The 16356-nt window shown below is 48.9% G+C and overlaps 1 protein-coding gene across 6 annotated transcripts in view; it reads right to left on the bottom strand.

Moving 5' to 3' along the window:
* Positions 1-16356, bottom strand: part of PPP2R5C (protein phosphatase 2 regulatory subunit B'gamma) — a 134322-nt gene that overhangs the window by 27884 nt on the left and 90082 nt on the right. For 5 of the 6 annotated variants that reach the window (XM_080931348.1, XM_080931350.1, XM_080931353.1 and 2 more), the window contains 4 exons: positions 7707-7817; positions 6279-6371; positions 6065-6195; positions 1100-1159 (listed from right to left, as the gene is read on the bottom strand). In XM_080931348.1, the coding sequence (XP_080787474.1) occupies positions 1100-1159; positions 6065-6195; positions 6279-6371; positions 7707-7817 (395 nt within the window). The remainder of the gene's footprint in view (positions 1-1099; positions 1160-6064; positions 6196-6278; positions 6372-7706; positions 7818-16356) is intronic. The other variant, XM_080931349.1, reaches the window with a different exon arrangement.

Genomic DNA, 16356 nt, shown 5'->3' with positions numbered 1-16356 from the left:
GAGCTGGCTTGGCCACGTGGTTTCTAGATTAGGCAAAGCACACAAGTGTTTCTCAGAGCAATGGTAACTTGGTCCTCTAGGACATCTGTAGGGAGACTCCTGGGTGAACCCTGTGCTGGAGGTAGTTAAGAGTCACACTTGACATGGCTCACACCACTCCTGAAACATGCAGAAGGCAACAGTAGGAGGGAACTGAGCTTTCTTTCTGTTTAACAGAAGGAACTTGTCCAAGCTCACGGAGCTGGGAAGGGAAGCCCTCAGCCATACTAAGTAAGCCATGTGTGGGGGACAGACCCATCCTAGGTCCAGCACTGCTTCAAAAGCAGCAACTTGGGAGGGACCAGACCCACCAAACAACAGCCTCTCTCTCCTGTCTCTCCCCTCCCCCTGTGTGGTATGGGAGGGTGCGGCAGGGGTTGGGAGGGAGGGACACAGACTACAGGTTCAGAGGCTGGAGGAGCCACCACATTCAGAATACACACTGGATGGCTTTACTTCAGACAGACTCAGAACCTTCAGCTGCAAATGCAGACGGAGAGAAGCTTTGTCCAGACGACCTACCTCTTAGCTCCAAGGAAAGTTTTTGGGAAACAGTGGGTCAGGGAATCTTATATTATTTATAGGCTTTTTGTTTTTGCTTTTTAACTTGTGATAGCAAGTAAAAACTTTACTCGGATTAAAATGATAAAAATTGAATCATACTATACACATGAAAGGCAAAAAAAAAAAAAAAAAAAAGAAACCAAAACAACTGAATTTGAAATATCAGCATTTACTCAATCCCTCAAATATACATTCTTCAAATACACTTGCAATATCAACCTTCTTCTCTAATACTCTGAACACTCCTCATGGAAAACACATTGAAATCCCATAGTTTCTGTGGAAATGGACTGAGGTGTGTGAAGAGGGCTCACCTACAGGCCACAGGAATGGAAGTGCATTGCTATTAGGTGCATGTTCACCAACCTTCCTTCTTACATCAAACTCTATTTCCCTCCTTTCAGGACCTGGCTGAAATGGCTCTGCTCCAGGGCAGGGGTCAGAAGAGATGGGTTACATCATACAGGTGTCAGCAATGCCAGGGACAGCAACTCACCTCCCCAGGATCTCCAGCAGCTCTGCTATGCCATTGTGGTGCTCTGTCTCATAGATAAACCTGCAACACACAAGCACCGCCAGTGTTAGACCCGGAGGGGAGGATGGGAGAGGAGCCGGGGAAGGCTGCTCAGGTGCTTCAGGGTCTACGACATCCTCCAAGCCTGGCAGGAGAGGGTCCTGTGGGCAGATAGTCTGTGGAGCTCAAATTCCTTCCAACATTTTATTCTGAAGGATTTCGGGTATCCAGGAAGCCACTCGTGTTTTAGCCGGCAGACTCAGACAGTGGCAGTGTGCACCGTTGTCTGCCTGATCCTGTTTACAATGTCCAGCCTTCCATCCTATCCACCTGCCAACCCATCAACAGAAGGCGATGTCTTACGCACTATTAGAGCCTCTCATACCTAGCATAGGTCCCCCATGCCCCATGGCTAGAAGCTCTTCTCTGAACACCCCATTTCTCTCCCTACCTATCTGAGCCTGCTTTCTCAACACCAGCTTCCCATATGCAGTCCGCTTTTCCTCGGTGTCCCTGTGCAGTCTCTGCCCACCATGCCCAACGTGGGCGTCTAGGGTGCTCTCAAAGCATGCACCCCATTCTTCTGTGTCAGCCTGTCTTCCTCCAAGCAGGGACAAAGACTTCCTGTGAATGTGTTCTTGGTGCTAAGACCAAACCTGGCATCTGTGTGCTACTTAACCATGTCTGGTAAGTGAACTGGGCACAAGAACAGGGAAAAGGAGAATGTCCATCTCCGATAGTCCACAGAGACTGAACTTGACTGCAGCACATTTAGGACAGGTGACGGTGGAGGAGGTCCTTGCCCATCAGAGGGAGCACCTCCCCCAGAAGCTGTGTATTGAAGTTTCTGGCCCAAATCCCAGTATCCTGAGACAAACTGGCTAGCGACCTTAAAAGGTTAAGAATCCAGGCCTGAAGATGTCTGAGGAGCAGGCTGAGACATCTCTGTATTCTCGGATGGCCAGGCCTCCCTGATGGCTCCTGCTCACACTAAGCCCCAGGAGGCCTCTGACAGACTCATCGAGGTGAGCACGCAGAAGGGAAAGAACAGCTGTGAATCCAGGTGAGACAGGTGCTGGGCCAGACAGCAGGTGGGCAGGTTCCAAGGCTCCTGGTGGCCACACACAGAAGCCTCGGGATATATAGTTTGAGGTATGGCTGCAGTAGTGGCAGAGGTGTTGGTGTTGGTGGTGGCGGTGGCACATGCCTCTGATTCCATCACTTGGGAGGCAGAGGCAGGTATATCTCTGAGTGTGTGGCCAGCCTGGTGTACAGAGGGAGTTCCAGAGCAGCCAAGGTTAGAGGGAACCCCTTCAAAAGAATGTGTGTCCCACCTGCTTCCTGCTGATCTCTTCCCATCCCTGCCCTAGGGCACAGAGCTGTCACAGTCAGCCAGTCTGTGAAGGGCAGTGTAAGAAAGTAATTACAATATTGTGTAAAACTCAACTTTTCTTCACATATTTTACCTCCGGTATTTTAAAGGTTGCAGCTGTAGCTGGTGCAGCACCCTTGGTCACAGCTCCCTGGACGCCCAGGCCTTCCCCTCTTTCCTATGTATTACAGGAAGATGGCGGTCGCTGTGGCTTTCCACATTAATGCCACTCACGGAGGCTTCTTAGTTTGAAGCACCTTTAACTGACTGTGTGGAAAAGAGTGAAGGGGACCAGTTCTGCCTCCACAAAGGAGACTGTCTGGGGAACCGAGCTCAGCATTTGGAGCAAGATCCTTCCTTTACAGCCCAAACCAGACTGATCTGAACCTGGGCTGGACCAGTGCTCGGTCTCCCGTAGATGTATCTGCACCTACAAAGGCTGGATCTACCCCCTTCCCCGTGAAGCTGTCCTCACTTTGCCTAGGACGGAAGTAAGTGGGACTCCCAGGTTAACCCTTGAGGAGACTGGCAGCTTCTCCCGATTTCCTCCTGGAGGCAGTTAGTGCTCAGAGTATCGCTAAAGCCAGAAGAGGCAGCTCAAGCCGGTAATTACAACCACGGGAAGGCGGAGACGGGAGAATCAGTGTCTGTTCAAGCTTAGTTCAGGCTGTTAAGAAAAAGGACTAAAACACCCAAACCAAAGACTCACAAGGCTCCAAGCATGACCAGAGAGGCCACATGGATAAAGATGCACGGCACTGAGAAGCCTGGACAACAACAGTTCTGAGCCCAGGTCAAGGTCAGAACTGAGGGGAGTAACAGGTGTTGACTTAAGCTTCAGCACTGGGTGGGGCAGAAGAGAGGCCGGCGTGTTCTCTGGCCGGCCAGCCTGCTGTTTACCACTTTCAGAAGGCGGCGCCGGAGTCGCCGTTGGCTCATACTGACAACTGAGAGGATGAGAGATGACAGACAGGGTCCTCAGCTCAATGTTTCAAGGTGCTCAAAACTGCTTTTCCTTACAAGGTACAGGTTCAGCTTGAGAAGCCCTCACCCAGAATGCTCGGGACCAGCATTTACAACGTCAGAGATCGTCCAGAGTCACATCTGCATATGTAGGAGATATATCTTGGGATATCATCTAAACTGAAGCCAAAAACTCAATTATTCTACTCAACTACTCTTTAGACAGAGCTGGAAGGTAATGCTATGCAACATTTTTAGGTTAAGCATGACTAAAAAAAATGTATGCCAAAAAAAAAAAAAAAAAGAAAAAAAAAAGAATAGAGACAGGTTTCTTTATGCTGTTCCAGCTGTCCAACTGCTGGGCTCAAATGATTCCCTCTGCGTAATGTCCTCAATAGCTGAGTCTGCAGGCACGGGTCCCTGGCCATCTCTGCATTTTAATTATGACCCAGCACATAAGGCAGGTGTGTAATTTTCCATTGTGGTTTCATGTCGGCATTCACATTTTTGAGTGTGTGGATTTCTGGGTTGGGGATACTGAACACACCCAGTCCTGCATTCCTATGATCTGGGAGCCGCTCGTGGGCTTTCTGACTTTTTTTACATGAAACTACAATAAAAACACCCAGGCCAACGAGGGGTTCTTCGTAATGTGTTTGCTTTTGAGTGGACATATCAAGGTAATTATAGAAATAGTGACCTAAGGGAGAAAACAGAAACACCACAGCGCAGTACTAGCCCGTTTGCGAGAACGGAACTGAATCATGCATACCTATTCTGAACAGCTGAGCCGTCAGCACTCAAGGTGAGAGCACTGAGGCCCTTCCGCACACCCCCACAGTGCAGGTCATCACATTTGCTCCCTGGACTGGGGGCTGGGAGACTGGAGCCTAAGCTGTACGAACTGTGTGTAGAGAATGATAGCAGCTGAATGTTGACCTTGTGAGGAAGCACAGCACCAAGAAGTGAGGACCGTGAGCGGACATCATTCTCTGACTCCAGCAAGTTGGGGCTGGGCTGGGCTCCATTAGAGAAACATCATGCATTATAGACAACTTGGAAAACCTCAAAGGGAAGCCACACAAAGAAGGCCCCAATGTCATGATGTGCCATCAGGCAAAAGATCCAACTGCAGGGAAAGCCCTCTGGCCACATAGGCTGTAGTCTCACGCTCAGTCCCCTTCTGGGCCACTTTCAGTCACTGCTGGGGACTGAAGCAAGGATCCGGCAGGCTAGTGAGTTGGCACGAGGCTGGGGGTGCTTGGTCCTGTGTCTACACATAAGTGGGGCTGGCCCACAGCTAGACCGTGAAGCTTGTCTATTTTATCAGACAGATATCGCATTCCCATCGCTGCCAAGATTTGTACTTTTAGGCTCCTCTAGAGTCAGATGTCACAGCAGGAGGCCAACCAAAGAAGCCAACAATTAAGTAAGCCTGCCAGGTACTAGTAAGAAAGAGCTACACAACCTAGGCTGGGCAGGTGACCACAGCCTTAGTCCTAGAGGAAGCAGGAGCTCTGAGTTTGAAGCCATGTTAGTCCAGTGAGTTACAGGCTAGCTAGGGGCGACACAGGGAGACCTCCCCATGAAAGAGCTATGCAAACCCTTCCACCAGCTATGCAAACTCCGTATCAGTTGTGGGTGCATACAAAGCTGGTGTCACAGAGGTTGCCCCTGGGGAGTAGGACCCATGTCAGCTCATGTGGACTTCTTGAGGAAGGAGGTCTGAGGGCTCAAGGCAAGGCGATGTAGCCTAGGATAACACATGAACAGCTGCACAGGCTGGCAGAGGCCAGACTCTGAGAGCACAGACATAACTTAGTAAGGCTGCACATGTTAACCAGACAGCAGCAGTGGCATGAGCCATGTGAACGAAGCTCTGGCTCTCTAGGACCTCTATGTAGATGAAGCGGTGGCAGTCTTTCTGCCTTGGCCTCCAGAGCACTGGGATTACAGGTGTAGACCTGCATGCTCACCTGGGATATTGGGTCTTAATTATCATGAGACTTGGTCAGAGATGAGACGGGGTAGGAGGGTAGGAGGGGCAGGTGAGGGGGGGAGGAGGGGCAGGTGAGGGTGAGACATCTGGCGGGCACAGCCATTAATGTACTTGGAGGCTTTTGATGTGTCCTTTCTGAGCTGGGGACTGCTGGGACAGGTCTGTGGTCACTCTCTGGTCCTGAAGGCCCAAGTCTGGGCAGAAATAGGAAAGTTGTCATGTCTGCCAGCTGCCGGCCCTCCTCTCTGTTTGGCTGGCCCTCAAACTGTTCATCTAATTCCCAGATCCTCCCAGGCAAAGGCTGCCCACTTCCTTCCCTCCTCCTCCTCCTCCTCCTCCTCCCTGTCTTCCCTGTAACTGAGCAGGAATAACAAGGTGGCGAGCGGGTGCCTGGAACAGAAGCGTCCACACTGTGAGCAACCAGACAACTCTGGAGGGAAGCCAACAAGGGTAGGGAATTTGATAAGACACGGTGTGTGTGTGTGTGTGTGTGTGTGTGTACCCGAGTGCACACATGTATACCTTGAGGGATGGGGTCACGAGCACATGGCTCACCTTTCCTGTCTTTGATTTGACAGCATTAAGGGTGGATGCCAGCAACACGGGGACTTACCTATAAAATATATTATTGATCTGTTTCCTGATGTAAGCGCGCAGGCCTAAGAACTTCCCATAGATCCTGTGCAGCGTGGTCTTTAGAAAATCTCTCTCCCGAGGATCCTCGCTGTCAAAGAGCTCTAGAAGCTTTAAGAGAAAAGAAACCACACTTAGTGACAGTGGCCGTTCTGTCCTCAGGGCTGTCGAGGAACACCCAGCCGGAAACTTACCTGCAATACAAACTTCTGATCAATATATTTCTTTGCTATATTGGGCTGGAAATCTGGAGACTCTAAAAATCTTAAGAAAAATTCATAAACAAGCTAGGAGAAAAAAAAAAACAAAACAATCAGTCAAGTTACAGGTACTTCACCCTGTGGCTTGAGAACTCTCTTAATTCATTCTTCATCTGTTGAAAACACTGGACTTAAAAAAACCACACATGCATTCAAAGTTAACGCTGAGCCATGTGGCTTGGCGGACTTTAAATGCAGATGGAATTCTTTTATGTAGGGAGGACCACAGACTATTTCTTAAATTGCACACTGGGCTTCTCATGGCTTAGCTGTTACACCTGGGACCATGACCAATCTTGTGGGTGGAGCCTGCAGTCGGCCATCTACCTGTATCCTGGAGGTCTAAGTGGACAAGAACTTTAGGATTGCCTGGGAGAGGAACACAGACATACAGCCACTGAGGTTCCCTTTGTAAATTAAGACAGTGCAGTGGGCTAGACAGCAGGGGTGGTCTATCATGAGTGCAGATGCCTTGAGGGCGGGACATCTGGCTCCGTCTCAGGTCCCTCACTTCGCCGGTCCCTTTCCTCACCGAGGACATGTGTAAATGCTCTGCTTGTACTGGCCTCATAACCATGGCCTTGCACCATACAGGTATCAGCATGGAGCCTAGGATGCAAAGCAGCAAAAGTTAAACCTGCACTGAAAGCCAGGAGCACATTGGGGAAATGCTCTAAACCTGTGCTGGGTGGTTTTATATCAACTTGACACACGCTGCAGTCATCTAAGAGGCGAGAGCCTTGAGAAAATGCTGTAAGCAAGCCTGTGGAGCATTTTCTTAATTACTGATTGATGGGGAAGGGCAGGCCCATTGTGGGTGCTGCCACCTCTGGGCTGGTGGTCTTGGGTTCTATAAAAAAAGCAGGCTGAGCAAGCCAGTAGCAACCCTGCATGGCCTCTGCATCAGCTCCCGACACCAGGTCTCTGCCCTATTTTGAGTTCTGGTCCTGACTTCCTCTGATAATGAACAGTGATGTGGAAGCAAAAGCCAAATAAACTGTTTCCCCCCAACTTCCTCTGGTCATGGTTTTTCATCTCAGCAACTGCAACCATAACTAGGACAGACCCTGAACTCAGTATGATCGGTAAAGTTGGTATTATCATTGAGGGCACAGAAATCGGGCTACATCTCTGTGGCCTGTGTAATGGGTCTACAGAATCAGCCAATCAATCACTCACACCCCCATTCAATCAATCTTTCTCACTTCTCCCACTTTCCCTCTCCCTCTCTGCTCTACTAAGAACATTTCAGACTAGAGACTCCTTTAGATCAGAAGCCCACTGGCTATCAGCTAGAGAGGCCCTGGGCCACCACCCACACAGCATTCACCATCCTATCTGAGCTGGTGCCACGCCCAGTACCTGCAGATGAGGCCAGGCTGCTTCTAACGTCGGTTCATCTTCTTCTGGGTCGAATTCTGCTCCCGTAGGATTGGAGGAGGGTGGCAAGGTTCGAAACATGTTAACTGCAAACTAAAACCCACATATTCCATGATCACAACCAGGATCCCTCAAGTGTTACCAAGAACATTCCAAGAAACACTGGATAATCCTAGTGACAGATGCTTCCCATTCTGAGTCGGTTTTTGTTGCTTTTCTGCTTTTCTTAAAATTCAAAAGCTGTGTTGGTCTCCAAAGGAGATAAGATCACACTTGCAGCCTGAAACAGACCTCTCCGGGAAGGGGACCATCCAACTGATGCTACGGTCACTCTGACTCAACTGTCAAACTGCCAAGGACAGCTAACCCCAGTAGATGCTTAGAGGTTAAGGCAGACTTATGAGACTGCTGCATCTAGCGAGTGGGGACATTTTGAAAAGGCCGCAGAAGACTAAAGAAGCAAGACAACGAGAAAACAGCAAAGGCTGTTGCTCAGGGCCGGCCTCTGAACAACCACGGAAGCACAAGGCAGGTGACTGACTGCCTAGGCGGCTGGAGGTCGCTTCGGAAACAGGACCACTTGCTATCACAGGGGGACTTGACAGGGCAGCATCTGGCTGTGCATCCAGGGGTCGGCTGAACAGAGCCCTTGGTCTGACTGGACCTGATGTTGACTGGCAGTGATGGAAACATCCAAGTCTAGTTTCTCTAAGTCACTAATTCAGCTTTTATTTTCTTTGCATTAAGTTTACACGTGACCTACTATCTTATGACAACTATAAATCCACCAATGCCAGTTACAGTCCTGAGGTCTGGTCACCGGTTTATAGGTGATCAAAAAGTTCTTGTCCCATGTTGTCGAAAGCACAAACCCAAAGATCAGACATAAATGCAAACGGCAGCTCCAGGGCAACCTCTTGGGAGGCTGACGAGTCTTGCAGCTGAGAGCCTAGCAGGCAAACGGGCACTTGGTGTTTCCCTGGCTTCCTCCTCTTCCTCCTCCAGACTTGTTTTCATTTTCTGTGTCTGAATGTGTCGCCTGCATGTCTGTGTACTGCGAGTCTGTACTGGTGCCTGTGGAAGCACGGAGACTGCTGGTAGCCCTAGAGCTGAAGCTACAGATGGCTGCAAGCCGTTAGGTGGGTGCTGGGAACTGAACCCACACCCTCTGCGAGAATAGCCTTCTGAGAGTCAGGATTGTTACTATCATGACAATGACAGTAACAAGTCACCACAGGCAGCTCTTTCTTTACTGTCACCACTAGGTATCTTGCAAGCTGGGCATTTCTTATGATGTCACCAGCATCAAAGCTAGGAACAACTGTGCAGTTTCTATGAAGAATGACATGAAGGTAGAGACAGTAAAGGCGGAGTGAAGGGAAAAAAAGACGGCCAGAGATCCAGAAACAATGTACGCCTTGAGAGAAAGGAAGGCCGAGGCGCCAAGCTTCAGTCCCTACGTAGAATATGAGTGTCAATTCCTGGCCTCTGGGGACTGGAGCCCTCTGGGATCCAGAAAATGTGCACAGGGCCTGTGGGGCCTCCCAAGCAAGGATGGGAAGCAACGGAGAGAAGCAGGTACACAGAACATTTCTCAGCAGATGGGGGTGGGGGGGTCAGGACAGAGGCTTCCTGAGGGAACTTTCGAAGCTCAAGGATGAGGCAAGCTGATGGGATGAGCCCAGCCACACACAGGCTGGGTGGGCCACCAGTGCCTCCCAGGGCCTGCCCAACAGTGGCAGAATCTGAGACTCCCTGGGCTTCCTGTACTTTCCCAGGCTGTGACTGTATTGGGAGAAGAGAGTAATTATAGAATTGTCTGGTCTGCTCGTCTCCTTTCTCCTCAGATAGGGAAGAGCTAAGGGGCCATAAAGAAAACAGGAGACTGGCTCTTTGGTCTCTGGCAGGCATATAAGCAGGTGCCATCTCAGAAGCAGAGTAGGGTATGTGGATACCCAGGAGGGTCAGCATCTGCAGAGGAGGCTGGGGATCCAGAGGAAGATATTACACGATGCTGAACGCTGCCTGCAGGCATGGATACACCACATGGGAAGGACCAACACACTGGTGGAGGCTATGGGTAGTGATGGAGAAAAGAAGCCACTGTCCCCAGGCGGGGGGAGGGGGAGGGGGAGAGCAAGCATGCCTTTCACAGGTTATCCCCAGGAAGAGGAGATGAGAGGACCGTTAGATGTCTGGAACCATGAAGAAAGGCAACAGCGTCTCTCATTGGGCACTGCCATCCCAGGAGTTCTGATGTAAGAAGACCCGACACCTGGAGGCCCCAGTCACTTTCTTAGGGCATCACGATACTCCGCTTTCCCAGAAAAGGTCAACGAAACACTAATGCTCAGTGGAGAAAGGGACAGAGGTAAACATACAACATGGTACCCCAAATTATACTTGTGCTTTTAATTGGGTGCCATGCTTAAATATAAAAACTTCAGGAGCCAAATTTGTGGAAGGACACAGGTGGAGGAAGGGATGGTACTTCCATGACGTCTATGCTCCCGGGACCAGTGACGCTGAAGCAGTGGGACCGACAGAAGAAGGGCCGGAAGACTGAGGCACTGCAGTCTGCCAACCTGTCACAATCCTGCCAATGGAATGTATATATTCAGAGCACGACGGACTGGGTCACACGTGGGAGGGCTGCACAGCACTGGAACAGCACCTTTCTGTGACCTTTCCTTATCTAGAGTCAAGACAGTAACGGGCATTCCGCCAGGGCCTCAATGTGCCATCTCTGAAAAGGGCAAACCCTCCCTTCACACCAGGCTGCTCTGAGGGCCACAGAGACCATCTACAGAAGATTCTGGCAGCTGCCATTGTTTAGCATGTCCCAAATGTCTTTCCAGTAGACAGGAAGAGAGGGCTTACAAGCACGCATGTGTCTGTGTCCGATCTACCCGTGCCATGGCGGGGACCGACTGTAATACCAGAAAGAACCGACACTCAGGTTCTCTATGTCGGCCCTGCAGATCTTTCTCAAAGTGTCTTATTCTCTGACTTAAATATGAGCCACAGCAGCCCGAAAAAGAATTTAATAGTAAGACTCTTAGAGTGCAGTCAGTCGCCCTGCACAGCTTCTCTGTACCTGCATTCGTCACCATCACCAATGGCAGATTAATGAATCCTTGGCTGTGATGTAAAGGAACAGTCTCAAACAGAGCGAGGGTTCTCATTCCAGACACACTGGGAGAGAGTTCATGTTCAGTTCTTTGGTTTGTTCTGACCCACCGCTCCCTCACTTCCGGTTCCATCTTGTGAGTATGATGTCTGGGAGTCCAAGGGCCAAATGATAGCTAACTCCAAACACGGACTCCCACAGATGGTACCGGGTTCTAAGAGTCAAACTGCTAAGAGACACGTTTCTGAGAAGTCTGTCACACCACCATTTTGCTTGTATGTGATATACTTGTGACAGGCAAACCTGGGCCCCAAGACACAAAGGCCAAAATTAAAAAACAAACAAACAAACAAAAAACCCAAGGGCAGCAACATCAACAACTAGACACTCTATGGATGGAATGGCACCATAAACAGACATGAAGGCATCCAGCACTGGGAGCTATTCTTCTGCTGCAGGCCTTCGGAGAGAGCACAGGACTGGAGAAAGAGACAGAAGCTTCCTCACCCGTGGCCATCTCCTACAGGGAACCCACAGAGAAATTTACAAACTGAATTCCATCTGCTTGTTGTGTGCCATCAGGTGTGACTTGGGTACACGGGCTGTGCCATCAGGTGTGACTTGGGTACACGGGCTGGTCAGTGAGCTCTGATGATTTGCCTGCATTCTCATCAAAGGGATCACAAACGCATGCTGCGGGGTTGGGTTTTTTCCACGGATGCTGAGGCTAAGGACTCAGATCCTCATGACTGCTTGACAAGCACTTTACTGAAGAGCTACTGCCCCAGTCCTACATGCAGTCTTTTTTTTTTTTTTTAAAGAAAACAATAAGTTTAATTTCAAGGAAAACAACCTGACAGTAACTGCAAGAACAGTGGGCAAACTAACTCCTGAAAAGAGCAAGGTGCTCACACTGGCCAGAGAAGGGGCAGGTCTGGAGAGCCTGTGGGTTATTTACAAATGAACTTCTTTGAGGGTAGAGGGATCATTCCCGACCATCAAAATTTGTGTGAGCTTCTCTCTCTGGAAGTGTCCTGTACCTCTATCTCAAGAGGCAAAGTGTCCACTTTCCTACACAGGCTCCATTTCCTTTTGTCTCAGCCAACTCTCAACAGAGGGGCGACTAGAACAACTCCATCTCCCCAGACGAAGAGCAACTTTTGTGGAATGTAATCTGTCTCGAAGCTCTCGGTCATTTCTCATTTTCACAGAAATTCACTCATCCAAGCTGAGCCTGATAAGATCCAGGGGCTCCTCTATGGTCTGCTGCTGATCTCTGCCATCCGCCATGTCTCAACACCCTGCGTGCAGTCTTAAACACACGGTAAGACAGATCTTCGATAAGCTTGGTGAACTTAGTTAGATACTCAAATTTGCCCAGAGCAGGTCCTCTGGAAAAACGCACGGTGGTCACCTTACTAAACAAACAAACAAAAAAAAAAAAACCTGCCAAAGACGGTTAAACCATTGCCTCTCAGCTATAATGCAAACACAGTCCTCACTGTGTCCTTAATCTAAGCTCCTGCATGATGCTGTCTCTGGAATGTTCTCTCAAATGTACCTGAATGGTGGGGACATGCTAGGCTGGTGTCTTTTGTCACCCATCCCAGACCCCTGCAACATTCACTCAGTAACTCTCCAGGGGAGCAAGGCAGAGCCTTGTTTTCTGCCACTCCACAGCTGAAGACACTTTCACACAATGTAATTTCCTGCCAGATAGATGCCTGAACATGGTATTAAAAAATCCATACTTAAATTCTCATATTTGAATAGCTCTTCATTTTTACAATCTATTCAAATATGGCTGAATGTCTCTTATCTGAAATGCTTGATATATATGCATACATACACACACACACACACACACACACACACACACACACACACACACACACACACACACAGATATGGAGAGCTATATGGAGGGTGGGATTCAGGTTTAAACACAAAACTCATGTTGAATATGTTCCTTAAGTACATAACCTGGAGGTAAGTCAGAACAAGTTTTCCCCATTAAACGTACACAGCATTACAGTGGGTCGAGGCCAACTGTCAACATTCCTGTTGTGGTATTATGTTGATGCTCAGAAATTCAGTTTGGATTTTCAACATTATTCTGCATGTTCTGTTTTTTAAGATAAGATTTCATTTTATGTGCCTGGGTATATGTGCTGTGTGCCCTTGCCTGTGGGGGCCAGAGGAGGGCACCGGTGTTGGGTATTGACTCCGGGGTCCTCTGCAGGAGCAGTGAGGGCTTCTAACCGTCACTCCAGACGCCCAGCTTACATGTCCTAACATAACGGTTGAAAGTATCAGGGAAATAAAGTTTACAATCATTATGATATTAAATAAAGGGAACGCACTTGCAATCCTTTTAACCGTTCTTCTGACAATTCTGAGTATTTATAGCTATTGTACAACTAAATGTGTGACACTATCTTACTTCTGCTAATGATGAAACAGGACAGTCATTTTAGTGTAGAGTTTATTTAACATTTATGAGAGTAAGAAAACCACGCTTGACACACGATGGTTGGTAAGACAGTTCAATTAGTATCTGCTTAGAAATGACAGGGAGGGCTGGAGCTCAGCTGGCAGAGCGCTTGCCTGCAGCCCCGGAGCACGGCATAAAACAGAGCACATGCCTGTAACCTAGCATGGGGAACGTGGAGGCAGCAGTGCCATAGATTCAGGGCCACTCCTGGCTATGTAGCCAGCCTGGGCTATAGGAGACTGTTCCAAACAAAACAGAGCAGAAGCCAAGCCACAGCCCTAGATTAAGTCCTATACTGTAAGAAAGCAAAGCAGAACAGGGGTGGATTGAGAAAAGTGTCTTAAGTATTTGCTGTGGCCAACAGCTAGTTTTATGTAGATTCTGGATGCTGTATTCCAAATGCTTTATGTGGTAAATGTCAACATGAAGCTGTGAGTGCGGTCTGTCTAGAGGCAGACTGATGGTTTTACTGGGATAAAATGTGAGGGGCTCGGAAGGGGGCTAGTATTGACTATCCAATCAATACACCCCACCTCCCATACAACCTAAGGAAGCGAGAAAGGGCTCGGAACCACCGCTTACTCGACTACCTTTGATTCTAACCCTGTGCTCACTGCTGGCTCAGTTGGGGACACAGCCAAGTGTCACAGGGATGGGGTTTATGCGTCCCAAAGACCAAACACACTAGGTAAAACTGCATGATACTACATTCTTCTGACCCCAGGAGATGGGGCAGATGTAGGGAGCCCTGTGCTGACCAGGGCACCGCCAGGCGGCAGACTATGGAGAAAGAACCAGGTGGGACCAGCAGGAGGGGCAGTGTGGACCTGCAGAGTCAGCCCCGAGGGATGATTAGCACACCGTCATGCAGGTGTTTGATGTGAGAAAACTATCAGAGGCCATGAAAACACACAAGAGGATAAATGAGGACCTAGTACAGTTGGCGCTTTACCTGTAGGTCTCATGTCCCTGATTCAGTCAACCAAGGCTCAAAAACATTTGGCAATAAAATGCTGCATTTCTGCTGAACATAGAGGCTTCTCGTTTTAAGTCATGGTCTTCTAAACAATACAGGGTAATGATTCATTACACAGCACCTTCAGTGTACTAGTGTAAGTCTCTAGAGACGACCTACAACAGGAGGTAACTGAAGTGGACAGGAAGATGTGGTTATGCACACATGACACCCCTCATATCATGATCTTGAGCATCTTCAAACATGCGAATAATCCCCCTGGACACTGAGAGATAACTGTACTAGGGGAGGCTGGGGAGAGTGGCTACTTTATCACGCAGACCAGGAGAACTCCCAACCAACGACATCTTGGATTCAGCGTCAGCTGGGCCTTGGCCTGGCAACGGAGAGTTGTTAGCTCTAGGCTAGTATAGCTCAGGTCCTGTTTAATGCTTAAAAACAAGAACCAAGAGGGTCAAACTAGCTCCATATTTCTTAATTGCATCTCCAAGTATGTCTCAAAAACATTTAAAGGAAAAACCTAAATATACAGGACTTGACAGGACAAACAGGTGAAAACCAGATAGGTAGAAAACGGGGAAATGAAAACAGAACAGGCCATTCGTCTTGAACTGACCTGACTGATGTGGGTACCAGCAGACAAAAAGTGAGCTATGACACAGAAGCTATGAACAAAAGACGCAAATCCGACCACCGGGGATGATGGCCAAAGGGTGAGACAAGAACTCTGGGCGGAATTAACAGATGAGAGACACCAGGGGAGAGAACGGGGAGCCTGGAGACAAAGAGAGGACACAGGCAGGAAACAGAGGAACAGCAGAAAGCAAAGAAACAGCACCCGTGAGCCTGGACAACCCCAGATGCCTACCATGACACTGGGATCCAATAGACAGCCATGTCAGAGAACAGAGTCCCAGAGAGCAATGGCAGAGCACAGTGGAGTACAGAAAGTCACTAATGCAGTGAGCAAAGCTGCTCTACAGAGGCCGGCAGCTTCTTCGACAGAGCAGCTAAAAGAGCCTGCAGACAAATGAGCCACAGACTTAAACCAGAACATAAACCTGTAACAAAAACACGAGAAAAACCTTTCTGGGTTCTTCAGCCATGGCTCCACAGCATTAGCACTGACAGGAAAGAGTCAGAGCTGACTTCATCTAAACAAAGGACAGAGTTCTTGGGTGCTAACGTGCTGGCCGCGGAACCCATTGCAATGAGCACTGCGTTCAGGGCACACCTGAGTCCAAAGCTCATCTACAAACACAACAGCTTATGGCCAAAGCTAGGAGCAGCCCAGATGCATCAACTGGGGAAGGGATAAGTAAGCCGGGCCCTTGTACAGTGACTAGCATAGGTAGCAGTTACAGGGACAACTGACTCACCAAGCAAGAAGAATCTCAAACCCTCACTTAGCAACAGAAACCAGACTCCAACAGTCACATGGGGATGGGCCCACTTCCCAGACACTCTGGCAAAGACCACGGCACAGGTATAAAGATTAGTGACTGTCAGACAGTGTGAGAATGATACTCTTTAGACCAGAAGCTCCTCCAAAGCCCCTGGCTCACCCCACCCTGGTCCTTTGAATCTCTTCGCTGTGCTCCATGAGCAAAAGAAACACCTAGCAACCACGATGGCCTGAGACTTGCTCTGCAGAGTGGACCAGTCTCAAACTTGCTGCCATATTCCTGTTTGTGCCTCCTGAGTTTGGGGACTGCCCAGGTTCTACCTAACAACTCTGTTGCACAAACACCTAGCTTTACTGAGCTATACTGGACAAGCCGACTCCGCTCCAGATGCCCACACTCCTCAGTGCACCTGTGACATTGCCGAGCCCCTGAGAACAAACTCGCTCATCCCCCCTAAGGCTTCTCAGCAGTTTTCTTAAAGAAAAAAAAAAAAAAAAGAAAGAACTTGGTAAGGCAAGGGAAGAGTTGGGTTGGGTTTTCTTTTTAAATTGGATTTATTTGTTATAAAATAACCACATATTTCTTCTACTCTTTAAAACCACCAAACAAGGGAAAATCTCAAAATG

Source organism: Micromys minutus (genome assembly GCF_963924665.1).
Source record: "Micromys minutus genome assembly, chromosome: 1".
In the NCBI taxonomy this organism is placed as follows: Eukaryota; Metazoa; Chordata; class Mammalia; order Rodentia; family Muridae; genus Micromys; species Micromys minutus.
The sequence above is the reverse complement of the archived record's forward strand: the minus strand, read 5'-3'. Positions and strand labels throughout refer to the sequence as shown.